The 19,232-nt window shown below is 44.7% G+C and overlaps 1 protein-coding gene across 1 annotated transcript; it reads left to right on the top strand.

Moving 5' to 3' along the window:
- Window positions 1-724: 724 nt before the first annotated feature.
- lmo4b (LIM domain only 4b) lies at window positions 725-18,880 on the top strand. Its single transcript, XM_072684058.1, has 5 exons — window positions 725-1,170; window positions 3,075-3,318; window positions 11,226-11,322; window positions 11,982-12,137; window positions 17,844-18,880. The coding sequence occupies exons 2-5, from the start codon at window positions 3,083-3,085 to the stop codon at window positions 17,850-17,852; spliced, it is 498 nt and encodes a 165-aa protein (XP_072540159.1). The 5' UTR covers window positions 725-1,170; window positions 3,075-3,082; the 3' UTR covers window positions 17,853-18,880.
- The last annotated feature ends 352 nt before the right edge of the window (window positions 18,881-19,232 follow it).

The raw sequence follows: 19,232 nt of genomic DNA, 5'->3' as shown, positions 1-19,232 counted from the left end.
TAGCCCAGCAGAGGACAACAAGGATACTTTATTTTAAGGGGGTAGTTTTGGAGTCCATGCAATTCCACTTCTTGCCAGATGATGGCGCCACTGTGTAAGAACACGTGCGGAAAAATCGCATTGTCTTTCAGTCAAAGGAGCATGAAACAGCCCGTGAACTTCGTGCAACTACCAACTACCAAGAACGACTGTATTACCTAAATAAGATCATTATAAAGAGCACAGAAAGTTTACCAAAGCAGACTTATAGGAAACTCCTAGACTCAATTAACATGATAATAATAATGTACTAATATAATAATAATACGGTCAGGAAGCAGCCCGTTGTGTTATTAACGTTATTAAACGTTATAAAACGTATAAAACAGACAGGCACGATTTAGTTCAGCAAAACAGACAGAAATCAGTGAAACTTTTGACCGAAAGAAAAAAAAAAAAAAAAAAGAAAAGGCCGCGTTTGGGTGTGTCAGTGGTTATAGGCAGGTAGGAGGGGGGGGGCAGTCCTGTTTAATAAAAGAAACAGCATAAAAATTCATATTCAGCTGCAATTCACCTCCTGTACTCGGGACTCAGTGTCGGGCTCTTCTGATTGGACGGATCCGTTCGTCCCCCTGAACGGAGCGCGCCGCGATTGGCTGGCGGCGGGTTGACGTGCGGTGGAGGGGGCGGGGCCTCGGTGTTTTTTTAGTTGTATTTTCTCTCTGTCACTCTGACACATGTAGAGAGCAGCGCGAGCGGGGACGAGAGCACAGCGCCGGAGATTACGAGCCCACACACTTCATTTCTGACCACCCAGACCAGCCGAAACCTTGATGGGAATTACCGACAGCGTCTGCGAGAGCGAGCTGAGCGAGAATACGACCGTGTAGGTCTCCCGAGAGAAGCAGAAGACGGGCGAGAGGAGGCGAGGGACGGCCGGCACCAGTGGAAATATAATCTGAAAACTCCATTTGCTGAAGTGGCTCCGTGAAGCCAAGCTGCGCAGCAACTGCAGCTCTCCCGCCTGTTACAGACCTCATGCCCCTCCTGCAGAGCCGCTGACTTTTCTGGACATTTTGTTTTCTTCTTGTCTTTTCTTTTCAGCTTTACTCTGAGCTTTGAGCGCTGTTCTCGGTCGTCCGCGGGACAGAGAGCTCCAGGCACCGCATTTAGACGAGGTGTGAGAAAGAGGTGAGTTTATGCGCTTTATGATGATTGCCGGACCGGTCCAACTTAGCTATCTCTAGCTACACCCGCTTAGTCAGGCTAGTCTGTGGGCAGCCTGCATTTATTCACCCTGTTTATTATTATTATTATTATTACTATGCTCCGCTCCGTGTTGCACCGCTGGCTCTGTTGACTTCGAGCCTCCCATTAGTTCGGATTAAGCCCGTCTCTCATGGCCGTGTGCTTCATAGGCAAGAACAGCGGAGGACAAGCGGTAATGTCAGCTAGCTAATGGTCATAAGTTACACTCTCCGGGCTTGGCTGTGTAACGCCGCTGCACGGTGCACTCCTGAGTGCCTTGCCTGTACTCGGAGCACTATGCCTTAATAAATCACGGGGGGGGGGGGGGGCGGGGGGGGTAGCTAGCTAGCAGCCACAGACATCGCCTTACCCAACTGTAATGCTTTCGGATCCGGCCTTTCTAACGTGTGCTAATGAACAGACAGCGCGTGTTTGTTAGTCAGGTCTGCCACCGCCGCGCTTATCTGCTCCAGATTTCGTGCTTAAACTGCATGGCCGTGTAATTGCTTGAGTTAGCCCATTTAAGTTAAAAGCTTTCCCTCCTCCTCCTCCTCACCCACCTTCAAATCTCCCCTTCCTCTGTACCCGGAATGAAACTTGACGATGGTCCGATCTTATTTATCAGGAGGAGTCCCTTTCTGTCCAGCCCCCCTGATTCATCTGCTTTTAGATTTAATCAGCACTAAGGTATTGCTTGTCCCTAAGAGCCTCCGCTAATGGGGTTTATACTGAATGCCTCTCTCAGTGCAACGTTTTTCTACCCCCCCCCCCTCCCCTCCCCTCCCCTCTTCTCTTCTCCTCCGCCTTCCTCCTACCTCCTCCTCCTCCTCCTCCTCCTCTAATTACCTTTCAACACAGATTTGGCTTAGCCCGCCATGAAGGCTAGCCTGACGAAATTGGAAAGGATTAAAAATTAAAATATATTAAGTTAGTTGAAGGGCGGAACTGAGAAAGATGCGTCTGTCGAATACAAATAGATGAGAAGATACGGTGGGCTGCTGGTGGTGTTGGTGGTCGTGGCTGTTAGCTAATAGAGCTGCAGCAGCTTTGAGAAGGACAGCACCGTCAACATGGGCTTGAATGGGCTCCTAAATGTTGAGTCTGAGGTTCATGACTTGTTGGTGTCCAATCCTTTCATCGGATAACCGAACCAGAGTCTGTAGACTTCTCCCAATGTCCCCAACCCAACTTTCAGGGCCTCCCCACAAGCTCTGCTCTCCCTCTCTACTGGCAGCAGCGCCCAGCCTAGCCGAGCAAAGTTGAGGGAAAATCAGACTATGGAGAGTGAAGGATGGCACGACTGGACTAATGTGCTGTTTAAAAGCCCATTTTAAACAGCTCTACAAAAGCCAGCGCCTCTGTAATTGTTCCAGAGGGCCTGAATGTTATCAGTGAGCACACATTTATCACCGAAGGACCAAAGAGCAGACCTCAGCATGTAGATAAAGATCAAGGACAGACTAGTACTTCAGTTCAGATCGGCCGCGGATGCACCTCATAACATTTGAAATCGTCCCGTGCGCACCAGATGATCTTTATCGGAACAACAGTTAGCCACGACTTCTCAGAGATGACTACGACTGTCCCGAGTTAGGGTGGACAGGCTGGCTGATCTTGGTTCCAGGCCCTGGAGTCATCAGAACTTCTGCTGAATATAAAAGTAGTAGGACTACAGGGCTCATGTCCTCAGCAACCCCCCCCCCCCCGACAAGTATATGCAGACTTTATTACTTCAACCTCAACGGGTGCAGTTTTTAGTTCGTAAGTCAAGCAGCAAACTTGGTTTCCTGTGTTTTTTCAGCATGATCCCGACTAACACAGCGTCCGCCTGTGTGTGTGTGTTTTAGCAGGGACAATGGTGAACCCTGGAGGCAGTGCCCAGGCTGCACCTGTCGGAGCAGGCTCAATGTCGTGGAAGCGGTGTGCGGGCTGCGGGGGGAAGATCGCTGACCGTTTCCTCCTCTACGCCATGGACAGCTACTGGCACAGCCGCTGCCTCAAATGCTCCTGTTGCCAAGCCCAGCTAGGAGAAATCGGCACATCCTGCTACACCAAGAGCGGCATGATCCTCTGCAGAAACGACTACATCAGGTCTGGGCTTGGCGTAGATGTGTGTCTGTGTGTGTATGTGTATACTGTGTGCACTGTTGGGACTAAAAAAAAAAGTCCTGGCACTGGAGAAGAAGCAGAGAGCTTTTTACAAACGCTGATATTTCAGACATCGGGATCTTTTTGATTACTGAGGCTAAAGTTAGGGTTATGTTTTGGGTTAGGCTCTTACATATTGGTAGTCGCGTATGTATAACACATACGGGACATACGGGAAAAAAAGAAAGTCGTGTTTTATGTGTGCACCATCGTATCATTTTAATGCTATGTGATGCTTCCTGGTAAAGGCAAACGACTTGGCATGAGGTTTGAGACTGAACGCACGGTGGCTGATCACGCATGTTCACATACAGGCAACAATAGGAAAAGTTAACAGAAAATGCTAAAACAAACAAACAAACAAAAAAAAAGTCAGACGTAGAGACTCCTACCCTTGCCATTGCACCATGGATCTTTAAGGAGAAACTGAGACAGTTTGTACATCTGGTCAGCGAGGCGGTTTGATAGCCACATGAAATAACATTTGGAATGTAATGATGAGAACGAGCGAGGGACATTAAGGGGAAAAAAAGTTGTAAGGCGTTGGGCGTCCCACAGAGTGCGGTGGATTTTCCATTGAGAACATGTGTGTCGGATTCTGCCACGGCGACGCTCGTTAAAGCCCCGCCGGCCGAGTCCTCCCTGGGCCGCTCTCAAGAAAACAGGTCAAGCCATTGACATGTTGTCAGAGGTCGAGATGGAAGGGATTCTTTCTGCAGAACATCTGCGAGGCACTGCGTTTTTGAGTGTGGAGGAAGGGGTGGGCACAGCGCAAGGCCGCGCCGTGGTTTCCTCAAGAAGACGGTAGGAAACTCTGCTGCCAGGCGGGGGCTAACCTTCGACCAGGCGAGAATTCCAAGGGCTTTTCTCATCCTGTCTGGTGTGTTTGTGAACCAGAAAGAGATGATCTAATTAGCGAAAAAGGGCCCTTTTAAATATTTATATAAGGCTGTCTGACACTTAGAGCGAAGGCCGGGTGACTGAAGTCTCACTCGCCTAATGTGGATAGCCTGATTTGACAGGACAATCACTCAACACTTTGACCTCTGTGAGGGCAGGTGAAGTGCTTCGGGGCTGGAGAAGTTCAGCCTGTATGTTTAAGAGGTTTGAGGGTGGAAGTAGTTAATACCGTTGCAGGGTCTTCCATGACTTGTACAATGAATAGCTGGAAACCAGGTTCCTTTGACAATGAATTCATACCGAAGATAGATCAAAAGTTTCATAAACTCTGCGCAAGTCCGAAAGAGCACAGCGACACATCGCCCGTGATGTATTCTAATCTTCCAGGCTGTTGGAGAGAGAGAGTGTTTTTGGCTGCAGTCTAGTCATTAGTGTGTGTTTACCTTGGCTCGCGCCGTGGGCTGGATCGTTTCGGCGAAGTCCCGTTTCCACGCTGACGCTACAGCGGCAGGTGTGTGTGCACGCATGTGTGCGTGCGTGCGTTCGTGCATATGTGTGTGTGTACCGGGGCAAACCTGAGAGGACGAGTCCGAATGTGAAAGAGAGTGCCTTCACTCTTTCCACTGCACCTGATCTGCAGGGATCAAATCCGCGGGACTCCTTCAGTGGGGTAATGGGCCTACACCCCTAATTAAAAAGAGCAGGCTGGAGAAAAGTGCCTACACCTTTCTCTTTGTAATGAGCGAGCAGCTCACACAAGCCTGTGATCTGAGGAGAGATAAGAGAGAAGGACGAGAGAGGGAGAGAAAGAGAAAGAGGGAAAAAAGGGGAGGAGGGGGGTGGTGGTGGTGGAGGGGGAAAAAAAACATCTGACAGTGAGTCCACACAATTAAAAGCTTTAATTAGAGTCCCCCTCCATTTTCCTTTAGTCCTGATGGGTTTTATCTAATGAGATCTAGTCCCTGGCTCCGATTCGCTCGCAATGACGTGTCCGAAATGAATGAGGGCCACATCGCAAACAAAACATTTAATTAACCAAATTGGCTTTTGAGAGAGGGAGAGAGAGAGAGAGAGACAGAAAGAGAGAGAGAGAGGAGGTAGGATTATTGCGAAGGCCAGTCCCCTCTAGGGGAGTGTGGGGTGGGTGCATTGGTGGTGGGTGGGTTTAAAGGGGCCTGTCTTATTTTTGTAATGGATTATTAAATTGGCCTTGCAGTGTAAATAATGGAGTTATATATCCTGACTGACTTATATTAATACCACTGAAGCAAAAACACTCAGCCGATTGATTGGGACCCGGGAGTGAGAATGCATTGCATTTCCTCTAATGCGAGATGAGGTGAATGGCCTGGGATGATGCCCATCTAATTTCAATCAGGCAGATGCCACAAACACCATGCACAGGGGCAACTGCTGTCAGCCACGCTGGCGCTGCCTCTTCAGATTTCACCAGCTTTAACCCAGCACCAGCCAGGGCTGCGGGTTCTGCAGAGAATGTCGAGCTGTGGAAAAGACTAAAGCATAGAAGAAGCACTTCCATGTTTGTACTGGAGGTGTGTGATTGGGAAGAAACTTTGCAACACATCAAGTGATGGTCCTTTAGACTTTTCCATGGTTCTTCGCACTTCGCACTCACACAAACGAAAGTGGGTCTTTCATGGCATCGCTCACTTTTTTTGCATTGTAGCTCCGTAAGTTACCGAATCAGCAGGCCTGTAGTGAGAAACCGTGGCTGAGCAGAATCAAAACATAGTAATGTCTGATTCAGAGAATCGAGTCACGGAGTCTTTGCAGTTCAGTAGCGTTGAATTTAGCCGTTGGCATGAAGTTCCCTCACAAATCAGGCGTGTAGTGCTAAGCTGACGTTCCATTAATCGAGCTTTACTTGTAAAGGGGCCTTTAAAAACAGTTTAACAGCGCTGACTTCATTCCGTCCGGTTGTATTTTTCCGCTTGGCCCCTGACGTTCCGTTACACCACCAGGTAAAAGTGTGAAATTGGCCGTTCCGCTGTGCGTTCTGCCTGTTTCGGATCACATCTTTAGGCTGGAGGTGTGTTATTTGTGTGGGTTTTGGAGGACAGCGAGAGGGGAAGAGAATTCATTTAGTTAGTGACTTGCCATGTGACAGCGGAGGGAGGGGGAGGAGGGAGGGTACTGTCCTTTTAATTGAATAGACCTGGGTAATTAAATGGCACTTTTCCAATAGGACGTGCTAGGTAAATCTAATAGTTGGTTATTTAATATCACTTTGAAGTTAGCCCACTCGAGCACTCTGACAGCGCACAAGCTTGTGAACTATTAGGCCAGGAAAAACTGGGATCTCAGAAATTAATTAAATTGCATGCAATTTAGGGGAAACGTTTATCTTGATTTGTCATAACAGAATTAATTCAAGGCCTTCAATCCACTTGGGACTAGATCTGTTACTCTGAATTAACCAAGTGTAATTTGGCTGCGTTTTTTTTTTTGCCCCCTCCCCTCCACTATCTCTCTCTCTCTCTCTTTCTCTCTCTCCTGCCTCTCAACCCCCCATCACCATCTCTTTCTCTAATGTAGCCTTGCCATTATGCAAAGCCGGGCTTAAGTATCAGGCCCAGTGCTTTTAAGGTGCTTTGGCTGCTAATGTTGAGAGGCATTTTTATAATGGACTGTGATGCAGAAATCATTGTTGTACTACCTTACATCACTCCGCTCAAAAGGTTCTGCTCTAAGAGGCCAGCATTTGCCAGATGGCCCTAAATTGCTCTGCTAGGTTGTAATTCACCTCACAGTCAGCATCCAAATTAAATCCAGTAGACGTCGTCTATGGAGTGTAGACAGCTCCAAATTTTTTTTGGTTCCTTTTTTTTGGTGTCTAATAAAAGACAGACGTGGCCAGCGCTGTCTGTTTTTATCCCTCTGCTTCGAAATGGAAAATGTTAATAAATCAACATTCTGTGATGTTTCGTTGACAAGACCATCTTTCGTTATGTATGATTGATCGCCAGAGCGAATTGCCCGGAGGAAAGAAAGAAAGAACAACAACAAAGAGAGGGGAAAAGCCGGAGAAAGCGGTGATTTGAAGAGAAGGAGGTGAAAAGCAGTGGTGTCATTGCAATTAAAGAGTCCCCTGGCCTTAATTATACTGACCCAAGCTAGCTCTCCCTTCCTTTCCCCAGCGCAGGAGTTCAATGGAGAGAGAGAGACCATTAGGGGCCAGGAGCAGACTGATAGCAACTTAATTGAGCACCTAATGCCTTCAGGCCTTTAAATCAAATACTATCAGGAGCCATCCCCTGGTCAAATAATTAACCTGGTATGTATAGCGTGCGCTGATAAAATGAAAGGGTTGCCTGGAGATTGTTTCTCTAAGTCTTCTCTTGCTTTCTCGTAAAGACATCCACACAGGGGAAATTAAGGAGAGCGCTGGAAAAGAAGAAGAAGAAGAAGGGGGGGGCTGTAACTGTAAATAGCGAAACCTGTGAGTTCTGAAGGGTGAAGAGCGCCAAGAAGCGCTTTCCGAGCGAACGCCGTGTTGAGTCCAATCCGCTATCTGAAGATTAGGCCAGATGTCATTTTCCAGGTGAGGCAAACGGCAGCATTTAAAGATATCCCTCTGACATTTTCCCCGGCTTGTCTGTTCAATTTGCGCCATCGAGGCCACGCTGTTGTCACAGGCCTAAAGCTAATTACTTTTGAAATTGAGTTTTGATTGAGCCTCTCCAATCGATGCCACAGCAAAATTTGTTTCTCCGTTCTCCTGTAAAGCAGCCGTTTGAGGGCCGCTGTTAAAGCTCTGTTCGCCAGCGGAACGTGTCGATCTATGCAAACCTCAGAGGGCAGCTGGTGGGATATCGTGAACATTTAAAGGGCCCATATCTCACAAAACTATGGACATTTCCTAGCTTTGTGTTGATTTTGAGAGCTTGATTTTAGTATGCAAACATTATTCTGTTTTGTCTAAGAGCCTGTTTACTCCTGGTCACTTCATGCATCTCGAGTATCAGGATTATATCTGGATCAGGCCAAACCACCAAAAAAAATGTGAGTGTCAACGCACATAAGACCCATTTAAACCAGTTACAATTCCCATCACTCAAACCACTTCAGGAGGTGGAGGAGATGCGTTTGAGCCACATGTTATAGCAGTGTTACAGCAGTGTAAACACATCCATCTCTCATAGTGTGAACATATGAGCTAAAAATGTGGCTCATCAGGATACAATCCAGATACTAGTCACATGAAGTAAGCATGTGTCAACGGGGTCTAAATGTAGTCCTCGGGATATATGGAAACTAAGCTGCGTGAATAATGCGTTTCTAATGTAAATGTAAGGTCACGAAAACCAGGGTATTACATATACCTACCTATTCAGTCTACAGCAGCTTACCCTCAGTCATTCCAACTGACAGATGATGAAGAGAGATTGGAAAAGTGCCTTGTAAAAATAAATGATGGCACATAAATTGGTACATATAAATAAATAAAATACAAGTACACTGTTGGATATGAGCCCTTTAAGGAATCCGAAAGCAGTCAGTTTTAACAGGAGTAGTATGCAGTTAACTGTATGGGAGTAGGAAAGCACCGATACGGGAGTTGTGGGTGGATGCCAAAAACCATACCACCTGAAACCATACTTGCAACCATTTGAATGCAAAAAGAGTGGTTCTGCGCTTCCGACTGGGTTTCTTGCTCTATTTCGCAACCACAACGACCCGGGGGGTCGGGGGGTGTTTGAATCCCGAGCCATGCCACCTTGCCATCAGCAGTCGGAGTCTGAGAGAGCACAGTTGGCCATGATGGGTAGATGGCACCCTCACCAATATAAACTGAGGACCTGGTGCTTCCATCCGACTGTGATGCAAGAGGTAGTGGCTGGCTTTGCGTGTATTGGGAGTGTTGGGAGCATTGCTAGTGCTTGGGGAGCTACAAAAGGGTGGGTTAATATTTTTTATGGATCTTTTCCACTATTGTTGCAAGTCAAAGAACTTTTTACCAGTTTGAATTGCAAGTATAGAACCATGGGTAGTACCAAAAAGGGTTCCACTGTAGTCAAAGAACCCTTTTTGCTTAGCATTTGGGGCTCCACAATGTATTGATTGATGATAATTATCATGATGTTAGATCTTACAGAAGCCTGCAGTAGCGTTATTGTGCTGAGAGCATCCTGGCCCAACTTTAGATGTTCCAGATGAGTTTCTGTGTTTGTTTTTTTTTGTCAAGGCATTTATCACTCAACAAATGTGAGTAAATTAAGAAGAATAATACATTTAAAAAATCTCTAGCTCTAGCAGCATAACCCTCACTGTGCAGGGCCAACCTTTTCTCATGCAAGGGCTCACTTATATCCTTCAAATTTCTTATTAGTTCTTCGACGCAACTCTTGTTCTGGAATGTGATCCCTCCAGCTTTATCAGTTCCCTCCTTCCTCCCCTCCCTGCATCCTCCTTCCACGTTCCCCCTCTTTCTTCCTCTCTGCCTTTTCTATCTATCTCTCTCTCTCCCTCCCTCCTTCCTTCCCGCCAGAGCTTGTCAGATGCTGTGGTCTTATTTGATTGCATAGGAAAAGTGCAGTGATAGAGCAAACACCCAGTGAGATATGATGACAAATGGGTCCAGATCCCAGTAAATTACTTTCTGCTCAAATCGAAATTTCATTCAGTTTGTTGCTCGGCGAGATGAAGTAATCTAAATTGTGGACTCAGAAGGCAGATAGAAGGGAAGCAGGAGCAAGCATTTCATTATCAAGAGGCGGAGGGGGAGAGAAGGTTAGAGACGAAAGAGATGAGCAGGAGCAAATCTAAAGTGTTGACACCATGATTGAAAAGGTTAACCCATGCACATTATATATCAACCCGAGGTAGCCGAGGGTTTCTAATGGAAACGCGCCGGTGACGGAGCTCCCGGCGCACCGCTAATGGCAAAAGCACTATGTCTCCGCCTAGATGTACAATCAAATCCTCTTAGGCCCTGATTGCTTATGTTCCAGGTTATTATTAGGTAGCAAAAAAAATGGGCACCAAAGGTAATACTTAGGCTAGTTCCAGTGCCAGAAGCTTTCAGAGGACAGGACAGCGGATTTTTCATTCGGATTGCTGGTATTACAATGATTTTATATTTTCCAACATCAGAAAAATTGCAGTTGTCATTTGTTTCCGTGTGTGTGCGCGTGTGTGCACTGGTGTGCGTATGTGTGTGTGTCACGGTTGCTAGAGGCACAGGAGTGGAATGTTATAAGCTGAGTCTGTTCTAGGTACTGCAGGATTTCATTATTACAGTAAAGTGTAAACCAGCCAGTTAAACATTTACATGGTGTGTGTTTGTTATGCATACATTAAATTCTAAGCTTGATCCAAAAAGGCCCAAATGTGGCTCCCACTTCATTCCTCATGGATTTGGAAATTGGTATCAGTGTAGTTACAAAGTCATTTGTGGTTTATTACTGAATAATGAGTCCTCTATATTTTCCTCCAATGAGGGATTATGCATTTTCTCTGAATGTAAGACTAAAGGTGAGCTTTTAGTGCATTTATATTTTCAATGTATCTTTTATCCTTCGGACACATTTTGTTGCTATCACCAAAACTAAAACCTTTTAAAGGAGTAGAAAAAAAACATTCTTAACATTCAGTGGAAGTCTATTCACACTGTCAAAAAGTGAAAGACGGCAAAACTGGAGATACTAGGTTTTTCACACAACAGTGACGTATAATAGATATTTTTAAAACTAAAATTGGGATCTTAATCCAATATATATACATATACCTACAGAATTTGGCCACTTCAGAACAATTGGGAAAAGCCGTGTTGCATTTCTCCTTTTTTTTCCCCCTACTGCCTACCTGTGCGTGTTGCTTGATCCATGATGTCTAAAGCTTTCATTGCTGTATCTTTGCCACAGGTTTGCCATCTGTCTCGGCCTGCCGTTTTGCTAACAGTGTGTGTTTGTTTGTGTTTGTCCTGGCAGGTTATTTGGAAACAGTGGGGCATGCAGTGCTTGCGGTCAGTCCATCCCAGCCAGTGAATTGGTCATGAGGGCACAGGGCAATGTGTACCACCTCAAGGTAACCTGCCTTTCAGCCTGCAGGTCTTGTTGGAGATGCTCACGTTGTCCATATTGTTGATTTGAGGATGATGGTTGCTGTTGTGTCTAAACCTAGTAAATGAGATTTTTTCAGTTTTTACTATTGTTAGGCACTGCTTGAAAACAGCAGCTGCCTTTTGAATAAAAACGGTCTAAATTACCTTATAGAAATACAAATCACCATACATTAGAGTTACAAAACCTCTCCTATAAACCTGTTTTCGGTCCATTTGATTTGCAGTATTTTAACAGTACTGTTATCCTAGAATTTGGAGGAATAATCATTTTTTCCCATAAACAAATGTTTTGCATAATTATTTGGAATAATGAAAAATGATAATTGCCAACAACTGTAATTGTAATTAGCCATAATTTACTTAGAAAATGAGCTTGCTTGATTTGTTTAGTTCTTTTTTCAAGTTGTGAACAGTTGTTATATTGTGCGTGTATACGTGTGTGAGTGTGCGCGCACGTGCATAAGCGTGAATGTCAGCATGTGCTTAGATCCATGTGCATATGTGTGGGTGTGTACATTTCTGTGAGAGTGAGAGTAATGGAGAGGCGTGTGTGTGAGAGAGAGGGGGGTGAAATAATCAGGGGGATTGTGGGTAATGTAGTCTTTCTTTCCCTCTCTGGCAGTGTTTCACATGTTCTACCTGCCGGAACCGGCTGGTCCCCGGAGACAGGTTCCACTACATCAATGGCAGCTTGTTCTGTGAACACGACAGACCCACAGCACTCATTAACGGCCATTTGAGTTCGCTGCAGACCAACCCACTACTGCCCGATCAGAAGGTGAGCTCAGCTCCTGTGCCTACAATAAAAGCCACTCCCCATTTGCCCATGAATAACGTAGTAGTTACATACTGAAGCAGTACTGATAAATCTACATCTTGCTGTATGTGCTATATGTGGTCCCGGCTTTATGGTCCCAGCCCCCTCTGTTATTAAAGGGGTGTTAGTGCTTAGTATTTATATTTATCTACATTCTTTCTTAGCAACTAAACGTCTCGGAGTTATTGAGCGAGGCCGAGACAAGGAGCATGACAGCGGCAGAATTGCTTTTTAAAGAGGGAAAAATGACAGCGGATCTAAAAGCACTTTAACTTGTTCGCCAGAAGCCCCTCAGGCCCAAGGTCAGGTCTGCAAGACAAGAGCAATTCAGTCTCGCTGAAAGCTAATTTGTCACAATTAATGTCAGCTCCCTAAAATGAGAGGAGTGCTAACGCAAGCTTGGTGTTGGTTAAGTGAGAGAAAGGGGGTGGAGGGGCTATGCAGGGAGGAAAGGAGGGCTGGAAGAAGTCCCCTACGTAATTCCGCTACCTTCATATTTCATACTGATTACGTATTGATGACATTGATTCATTTACGCTTTACCGCAAGACCTGCAATAGATATTAAATGGTATTGACCAAAGACAGATTTTAATTTTGCACAGCGGATAGATTTTCCCATCATTTCTGATGACGCAGGTCTGAATTTCTAGTGCTGGAGGATGCCAATCAGCAGATTTTGATTTATTGCCTTAGTGCTTAAGATATAGGGATCAGCCGGCCTTCACCCCATTACCTTTAGTCCTGTTGATTTGAGGGTTTTCTTCTGTTTGTATTGCCTTCGCCTGTAACGTTACATAGTCCCAGTCATTGTCTTATGCACTGCATTAATGCAAGTGTGCCCTCATAAACTTAAACTTGGTACAAATGGTTCTTGAAAGAGTTCGTCCACCTTTAACATCAGCAAGTCTCCTGTCCTCTAAGCATATTTGAAAAATGCATGTTGTGGGGTCGATGAAGAGCATTCGGAACCAGGGCTTAGTGAGGCATGGACAGGGTCAAAAGCAGCCAATCAGAGGCTTTTCTGCCTCATACATTGCCACGGCAACCAGTGGGAGCAAAATTAGGATGGTCGCTGCCCACTGCTATGTAATGAAGGGAAAATCCTCTCTATTTTAGCATCAGTGGAGGCAGCAGAACTGCATTTTTAAACTCTAGGGGGCGCACTAGCCAGGTTTGAAACAGCAAGTATTGCATTATACAGCAGTATTGATATACTAGCATAAACTTTATCAGCATAAACTTTTGTAGGCGCCGTTTGTAAAAGAGCTACAGAACATGCTTACAGCACAGAAGGTTTTTTTTTTTTTTCACACATTACAAACATGGTTCTTTAGGTAACTGAAAGGAGTTCTTCTATGGTATCGCCATTGGTAGTGCCATTTTTAGTCTTTGTCTACGACCCTGGCAATATGGCCCTCCGTGTGTAGCGTGGCGAGCTTAAAATAAAGCTAACGGGACCGACTTATTTACCTAATTCCAGCTCCGGCCTTCGGGACACTTTAGACTGGTGTGTCAATGTCAGCAGCAGCTTTGAAAATAAAGGCTTAGTGACACATAATGAGTACTGATACAGAGACAGAGCAGCTGCATGAGTGAGTGTGCGAGATTGGGGGGGAGAGAGAAAGAGAGGGACTGAGTCCAGTGTTGAGTGTGTGTGTGTGTCTGTGTTTCAGCTTGCAGCAAAAGAAGGAAAGAGGAGAGGAGAGGAAAGTAGAGCTGAGAACGCAAGAAAGTAACAAGGACAAGAGCAGTGCAAAGGACTAAAAGAGCAGAAAATCGAGAGGGGAAAAAAAGAAAGAGAGAGAGATAGATGCAGAGTGGAAGAAGGAGAGGGAGAGAGAGAGAGAGAGCTCCATTAAGCTCAGTATTCCGTCAGAAGCCTTTTAAGGGCTCGTCACTTTTACAAATCAGCACTAAGAGTGCCTCGCGTTTCAAATTGAAAGCCTTTGCATTATCTAGCTTAATTTTAAATGTCTGTTTAAGCACCCTCTCCCCTCCTACCCCAACCCCTTCTCGCCCCTCCCTGGCCTGCTCTCGCTCGGCGGCTGCCGCGGTAAATATGAGGCCTCATTGTTTATTTATGTGCCGACATCAATTGTAGTGAAAACAGCTGAATTATTAATGCTAAAATGCAATCTGAATATTGGCCTCGCTGCTTTAATTATAGCGGGGAGAGAATTCTTAAATACACACAGACGCCTCTCCACCACGTGCCAAAATAAATAAATAACTAAATAACAAGAGGTCCAAGTGTCCTCAGCAGATGCTTGAAATGAATGATGCTTTCCCGAGCACTCGGTATAGAGAGAGAGAGAGAGGTATTGGCTGTAGGGGCCTCTGTAGGGACTGGCTGATATATCATCTTCACTGGTTTACAAAAGTGCAGGTTTCTAGTTTGAAAGTGAAACTGAGAGATAATAAAAATGCAGTAAACTGCAGCGTATCAGTTGCTGGGTGCCTTGGATTGTCTTGACTGTTTTTTTTTTTCAGGTACAACGCAGGGAAACCAATCAGAGCATAGATTGTTTACGTACATCAGTCTTAAAGGCACACTGTGATGTCATAAAGACCAAAGCATTCACATAAGTCCACGTAGTCACCGTATAGTAGGTCAGCCCACGTGTTCAGGTTGAAGTTATAGGCAGTGTCTGAGGCCAGTGTCTTTTGAGTGTGGCACAACGCAGGGATACCAGTCAGAGCAAAGGTCATTTACATATATCAATATTAAAAGCACACTATGATGTCATAAAGATCAAAGCATTTACACAAGTCCACCTAGTCACCCTATAGTAGGTCAGCCCACCCATTTAGGTTGAAGTAAGGGAGTTTTAGGCCAAACTGTTTTTATTTTTCAGTGACAGACAACGCAGAGAAGCCAATCAGAGCATGTGTCATTTACATATATCATACTCGTACAGTAGGTCAGCCCACCAATTCGTGTTGAAGTTATTTCAGTGTTTCTGTTTTCTTCCCCCCTCAGTAAAGCCTAACACAGGGCAGCCAATCAGTACAGAGGTACAAAGTACATTTACATGTATATCAGTCTTAAAGGCACATTGTGAGGTCATAGAGACCAAAGAGTTTACACTCTGTAAAAATGTCCCTTTAAGAGACAACAGGTCAGTTACAGAAGGCTTTATCAGGTTTGGCAAGCTTTTAGTAAAGACTAGAAGCACTCACAAAGCTTGAGCTCATTATTTGTATTGATGCACACTTCATAAATCTCATGATGTCATAATAAATTCGGGAGATATTTTGAAACACAATTTGATCGATACTGCCCAGCACGACTCTTAACACGAACTAACCACGAGGCTGCTGTAATCATCCCAGCTCTTCCAAAACGTACAGAAATACGGTGTGAAATCCATTTAGAGGAAGCACAAGCAGAGGACAGAAAGAGGACCAAACGCTCCCCTCACTTTGGCGGATATAGGGTCCTGTCTGGCCGCCATTGTTTTTATTATGTGCGATTTCATGGTGACATAATTGGTGTTGTCCGTGTTAGCGGCTCAGGACATTTGATGCTCATTTATTAAGTAGGCTTCCCAGCTTCTCCCTAATCTCTTTGTTCAGGACAGACAAATTACCTTTCTCATGCTGAGCCCGGACTCGAGGGAACCAAAACCTTCCCAGCCTCCGTCTCCTTAATTAGCCCCCCGAAAGTGTGTTGGGGGGGGGGTCTTGCAATTACTAATAGACTGAAACGCTCCTAGTAACTTGAACGAAGGGAAAAGTAAATTGCCCCCTAGAATCTTTTAAAACAAAAGGAAAGAGAACGAGAGGAATTTAAAAGTTGGTCTTGACTGTCTATGAAAGCAGAATGCGGTTGCTTAGACGTTGGTATAATTGTCCCTGTTGCTCTGCTTTACAGAACCTTAACACCCTGGGGGGCTGCGCTGAAGCATTGTTCAAACCGAGACAAAAAAAAAGAGAGAGAGCGAGGGAGAGACTAACTTCATAAAATGTGCTTTAAACTTAATGCAGAGGAAATAGGGCAGCAGATGGTTTCCAAAGCCTCGCTGATCAATAAATTAAGCGGGGGCTTAGCGGAGCTGGCAGTGCTGAATGCCACCTTCATTAGACACAAAAATATGGAGGGAGCTATTTTGGAGCGCGTCTGATTTTTATGATATTACCAGTTTTTGTAGGGATGCTGCTTTTACTGTAATACACATACTGTGGCTCTCTCTGTTCTTCCGTGTTGTTACTAAACGCCTGTACAGGATGTTCACTGCTTACCTAACAAAATGAGAGGACATGTTTTGGATTGTATGACGTCTCTTTGGAGCGTTTTCCAGTTGTTTTTGGACTTGACTTAAGCAACCAAGCAGGATTTTTGGACACGTTGGTCTCTTAAGGTAGCAACTTGCTGTCTCTTGTTTGAACTTGAACGGTAATTTGGCCGAACGGTTGTAATTTAGGCCGTCTGGTTTCACTGGCCTACTTTAGAATAATGTTTGCTCTGTTCTAGGTGTTTTACACGTCTTTTGCGTTCGCTCAGTCTCGCTCTCTCCCTACCTGTACCCTTCTACTTTTTCTGTCTCTTTTCCCATATATATATATATATATATATATATATATATATATATATAGAGAGAGAGAGAGAGAGAGAGAGAGATTTCCCCCCTTTTTCTCAGTTTTCCTTTCCTTGTCTCTCTTCTGTCCCTGTCTATACTTTGTTCATTTCTCTCTCCGCTCTCTACCTTATTTCCCCCGTCTCTCTCTCTCCCTAGCTGTCTTATCTCCATTTCTTTCTTCTCTTTCTCCCTTCTCTATCATTCTCTCTCTCTCCATTTGTCTCTATCTCTTTCTCTCTGTATTTTGTTCTTCTGTCTTTATTTCTTTTGTTTCCATTCTCTGCCCCTCTCTATCTCTCCTTTCCTATCTCTCTTTTTCAGTGTAACTCAGTCATTTTCAATTTAAATGGCTTTTATGACCATAATTGAGAAATCCAAAATAATAAAACATGCATTTGTTAACAGTTATGTAAATCATATATATTCTCGATGGCTGTGTGTATATGTGTTTTTAATGAGTGTACTGTACTGTGTATTTGATCAGGAGAAAGTGCTGCTCAGACTCACTCCTCCCTCTCTCTCTCGCGCGCGCTCTCACTGTTTCAACTTCAAGATACACTACATTTTCAAGTTACAGTATAAGTTGCACCCTTTGCTGGACCTTTGCACACAGCTTGTATTACAAGAAATGTATAACCAATAGAATAGGACTGTGCAGATAAACGTGAACCTGTTGGCATCATGCCTAATGGGCTAGAGGGGCTAGAGGGGTATAAAGCCTCCTAGCATTGAGCTGTGGAGCGGTGGAGGAACTGTGTTCTCTGGAATGATGGATGGTTCTCCGTCCAATATGTTTGGGATGAGTAGGGGATGAGGTTGGGTGGTGATCATCCAACATTCTGGCCTCACTAACACTCTTGTCGCTGAATGCAATCAAATCTCACAGTAATGCCCCATAATCTGGGCGAAAGCCTTCCCTGGACTTTATATTAGAAACAATGAATGAGCCGGCGTCCCAATACTTTTTGTCCAAATAGTGTTGCTTGAGCAAGTACATTATTTTCATAACAACAGTAGCAATTACAGCAATGACAATAGTAACTCTAATAATATAACTCTCTCTCTCTCTCTCTGTTCTCTTCCAGGTGTGTTAGGACAGAGGAGTTGTTACAGTGGGACGTGTGCCTTCATTCCAACCCTCGCTCATATTGTCACTGAAGTTCTCTCAGTCCTGACCGCCACCCCTCACCTCCGGAGCCTACCCCACAATCCCAGTGCTCCCCCAAAAACCACCAACCCACCCACCCCCCAGCTCCACTTATCCCTCTCTGATATCCCAGAATTCTTCTCCACACCCCTAAACCTAAACCCCGATCATAGGCGGATTCCCAGCGCAGATGCGCTTCTGAAGGAAAACTGAGGCCTCCATGGACTCCGTGATTTACAGGAGACACATCGGACCCCGAGGGACTCAAAGACACAAAGAGAGAGAGAGAGAAAAAGGAAGTGAGAAAGTGTGTGAGAGAGAAAGAGAGATAGACCAAGCAAAAAGGACCTTTCGAGTAAAGAGAAAGAGAGAGAGAGAGGCTGAGACGAACGAAGCTAATCAGCTGCAGCTTTTTCGAAGTGCGGTTCTTACATTTGTTTGATAATTACTAGGGGCAAAACGGACTGCTTTTCCCCCCTTTTTTATTTTATTTTTTGCTCTTTACTTCCTTATCTATTCTCTTTTTTCCTCCACAAATGCGGTATCTCCTCTTTCTATATTTTAAATGTTGTAAAGGGAATGTGTTTCATTTTTTGGGGTGATTCTGAAAATCAAAAAGACTGGGTTCCAAGAAGTATCCGTGGCTTTTTTTGTGCAAATCAGATCATGAACACTCTTGGTGTATTTGTAAAATCTATCATGTATGTATGCATGTAAATGTTTTTTGTCCCAACGTGGCTACCGTACATTCTCCACCTGACACACAGCTAAAACCACACCCACACCCCTACCCCACCTCCACCCCTCCCTCTAATCTGAACCTGGAACATTTACGGCAACAGACAAAAAAAAAAAAGAAGCTCATAGCCGTCAACTTATAAATGCTGAATGAGAGAGAAATCTATTTGTGATATTTTCAGAGACATTTGCTCCAGTATGGTGTATTTAATTAATAAAAAAGTTAAGATTTAAAAATGCACTCATTTATTTATTTATTTATTTATTTATTATTTTTCGGGATCCTTTCCTACGTTTTCAGTGCTTTTGTTCTCTGTGTCTGGAGTACCAGATGCAAACGTGGCGCTGTAGTATCCATTCGCTTTGTTTGAGGTGTTTGTCATGAGGTGTGCTTCATACGGAGTAAAAAGCCGCCACTAAGGACGAGCTGCTTCTTCCTCTTTCTTAATGTTCTTCTGAGATCCCTCAATATAGATTACCTGTGGTATCTGAAAGAACACACTCCACATTCATTTTTCCATCATGAAGCCCAAGTGCTTTGTATTATCGCAGCAATTTATCTCATCTGCTCCCTGAGAGTTTCTCCGGA

The sequence above is a fragment of the Salminus brasiliensis genome, chromosome 7 (assembly GCF_030463535.1).
Source record: "Salminus brasiliensis chromosome 7, fSalBra1.hap2, whole genome shotgun sequence".
Taxonomy (NCBI): domain Eukaryota; kingdom Metazoa; phylum Chordata; class Actinopteri; order Characiformes; family Bryconidae; genus Salminus; species Salminus brasiliensis.
This window is presented reverse-complemented; position numbering and strand designations above follow the sequence as displayed.

Excerpts from the sequence above, each read along its gene's own strand:
- lmo4b (XM_072684058.1), top strand. The coding sequence starts at position 3,083 with ATGGTGAACCCTGGAGGCAGTGCCCAGGCTGCACCTGTCGGAGCAGGC. Across the intron at positions 3,319-11,225 it reads TGCAGAAACGACTACATCAG|GTTATTTGGAAACAGTGGGG; the intron begins GTCTGGGCTTGG and ends TTGTCCTGGCAG. Across the intron at positions 11,323-11,981 it reads GCAATGTGTACCACCTCAAG|TGTTTCACATGTTCTACCTG; the intron begins GTAACCTGCCTT and ends CCTCTCTGGCAG.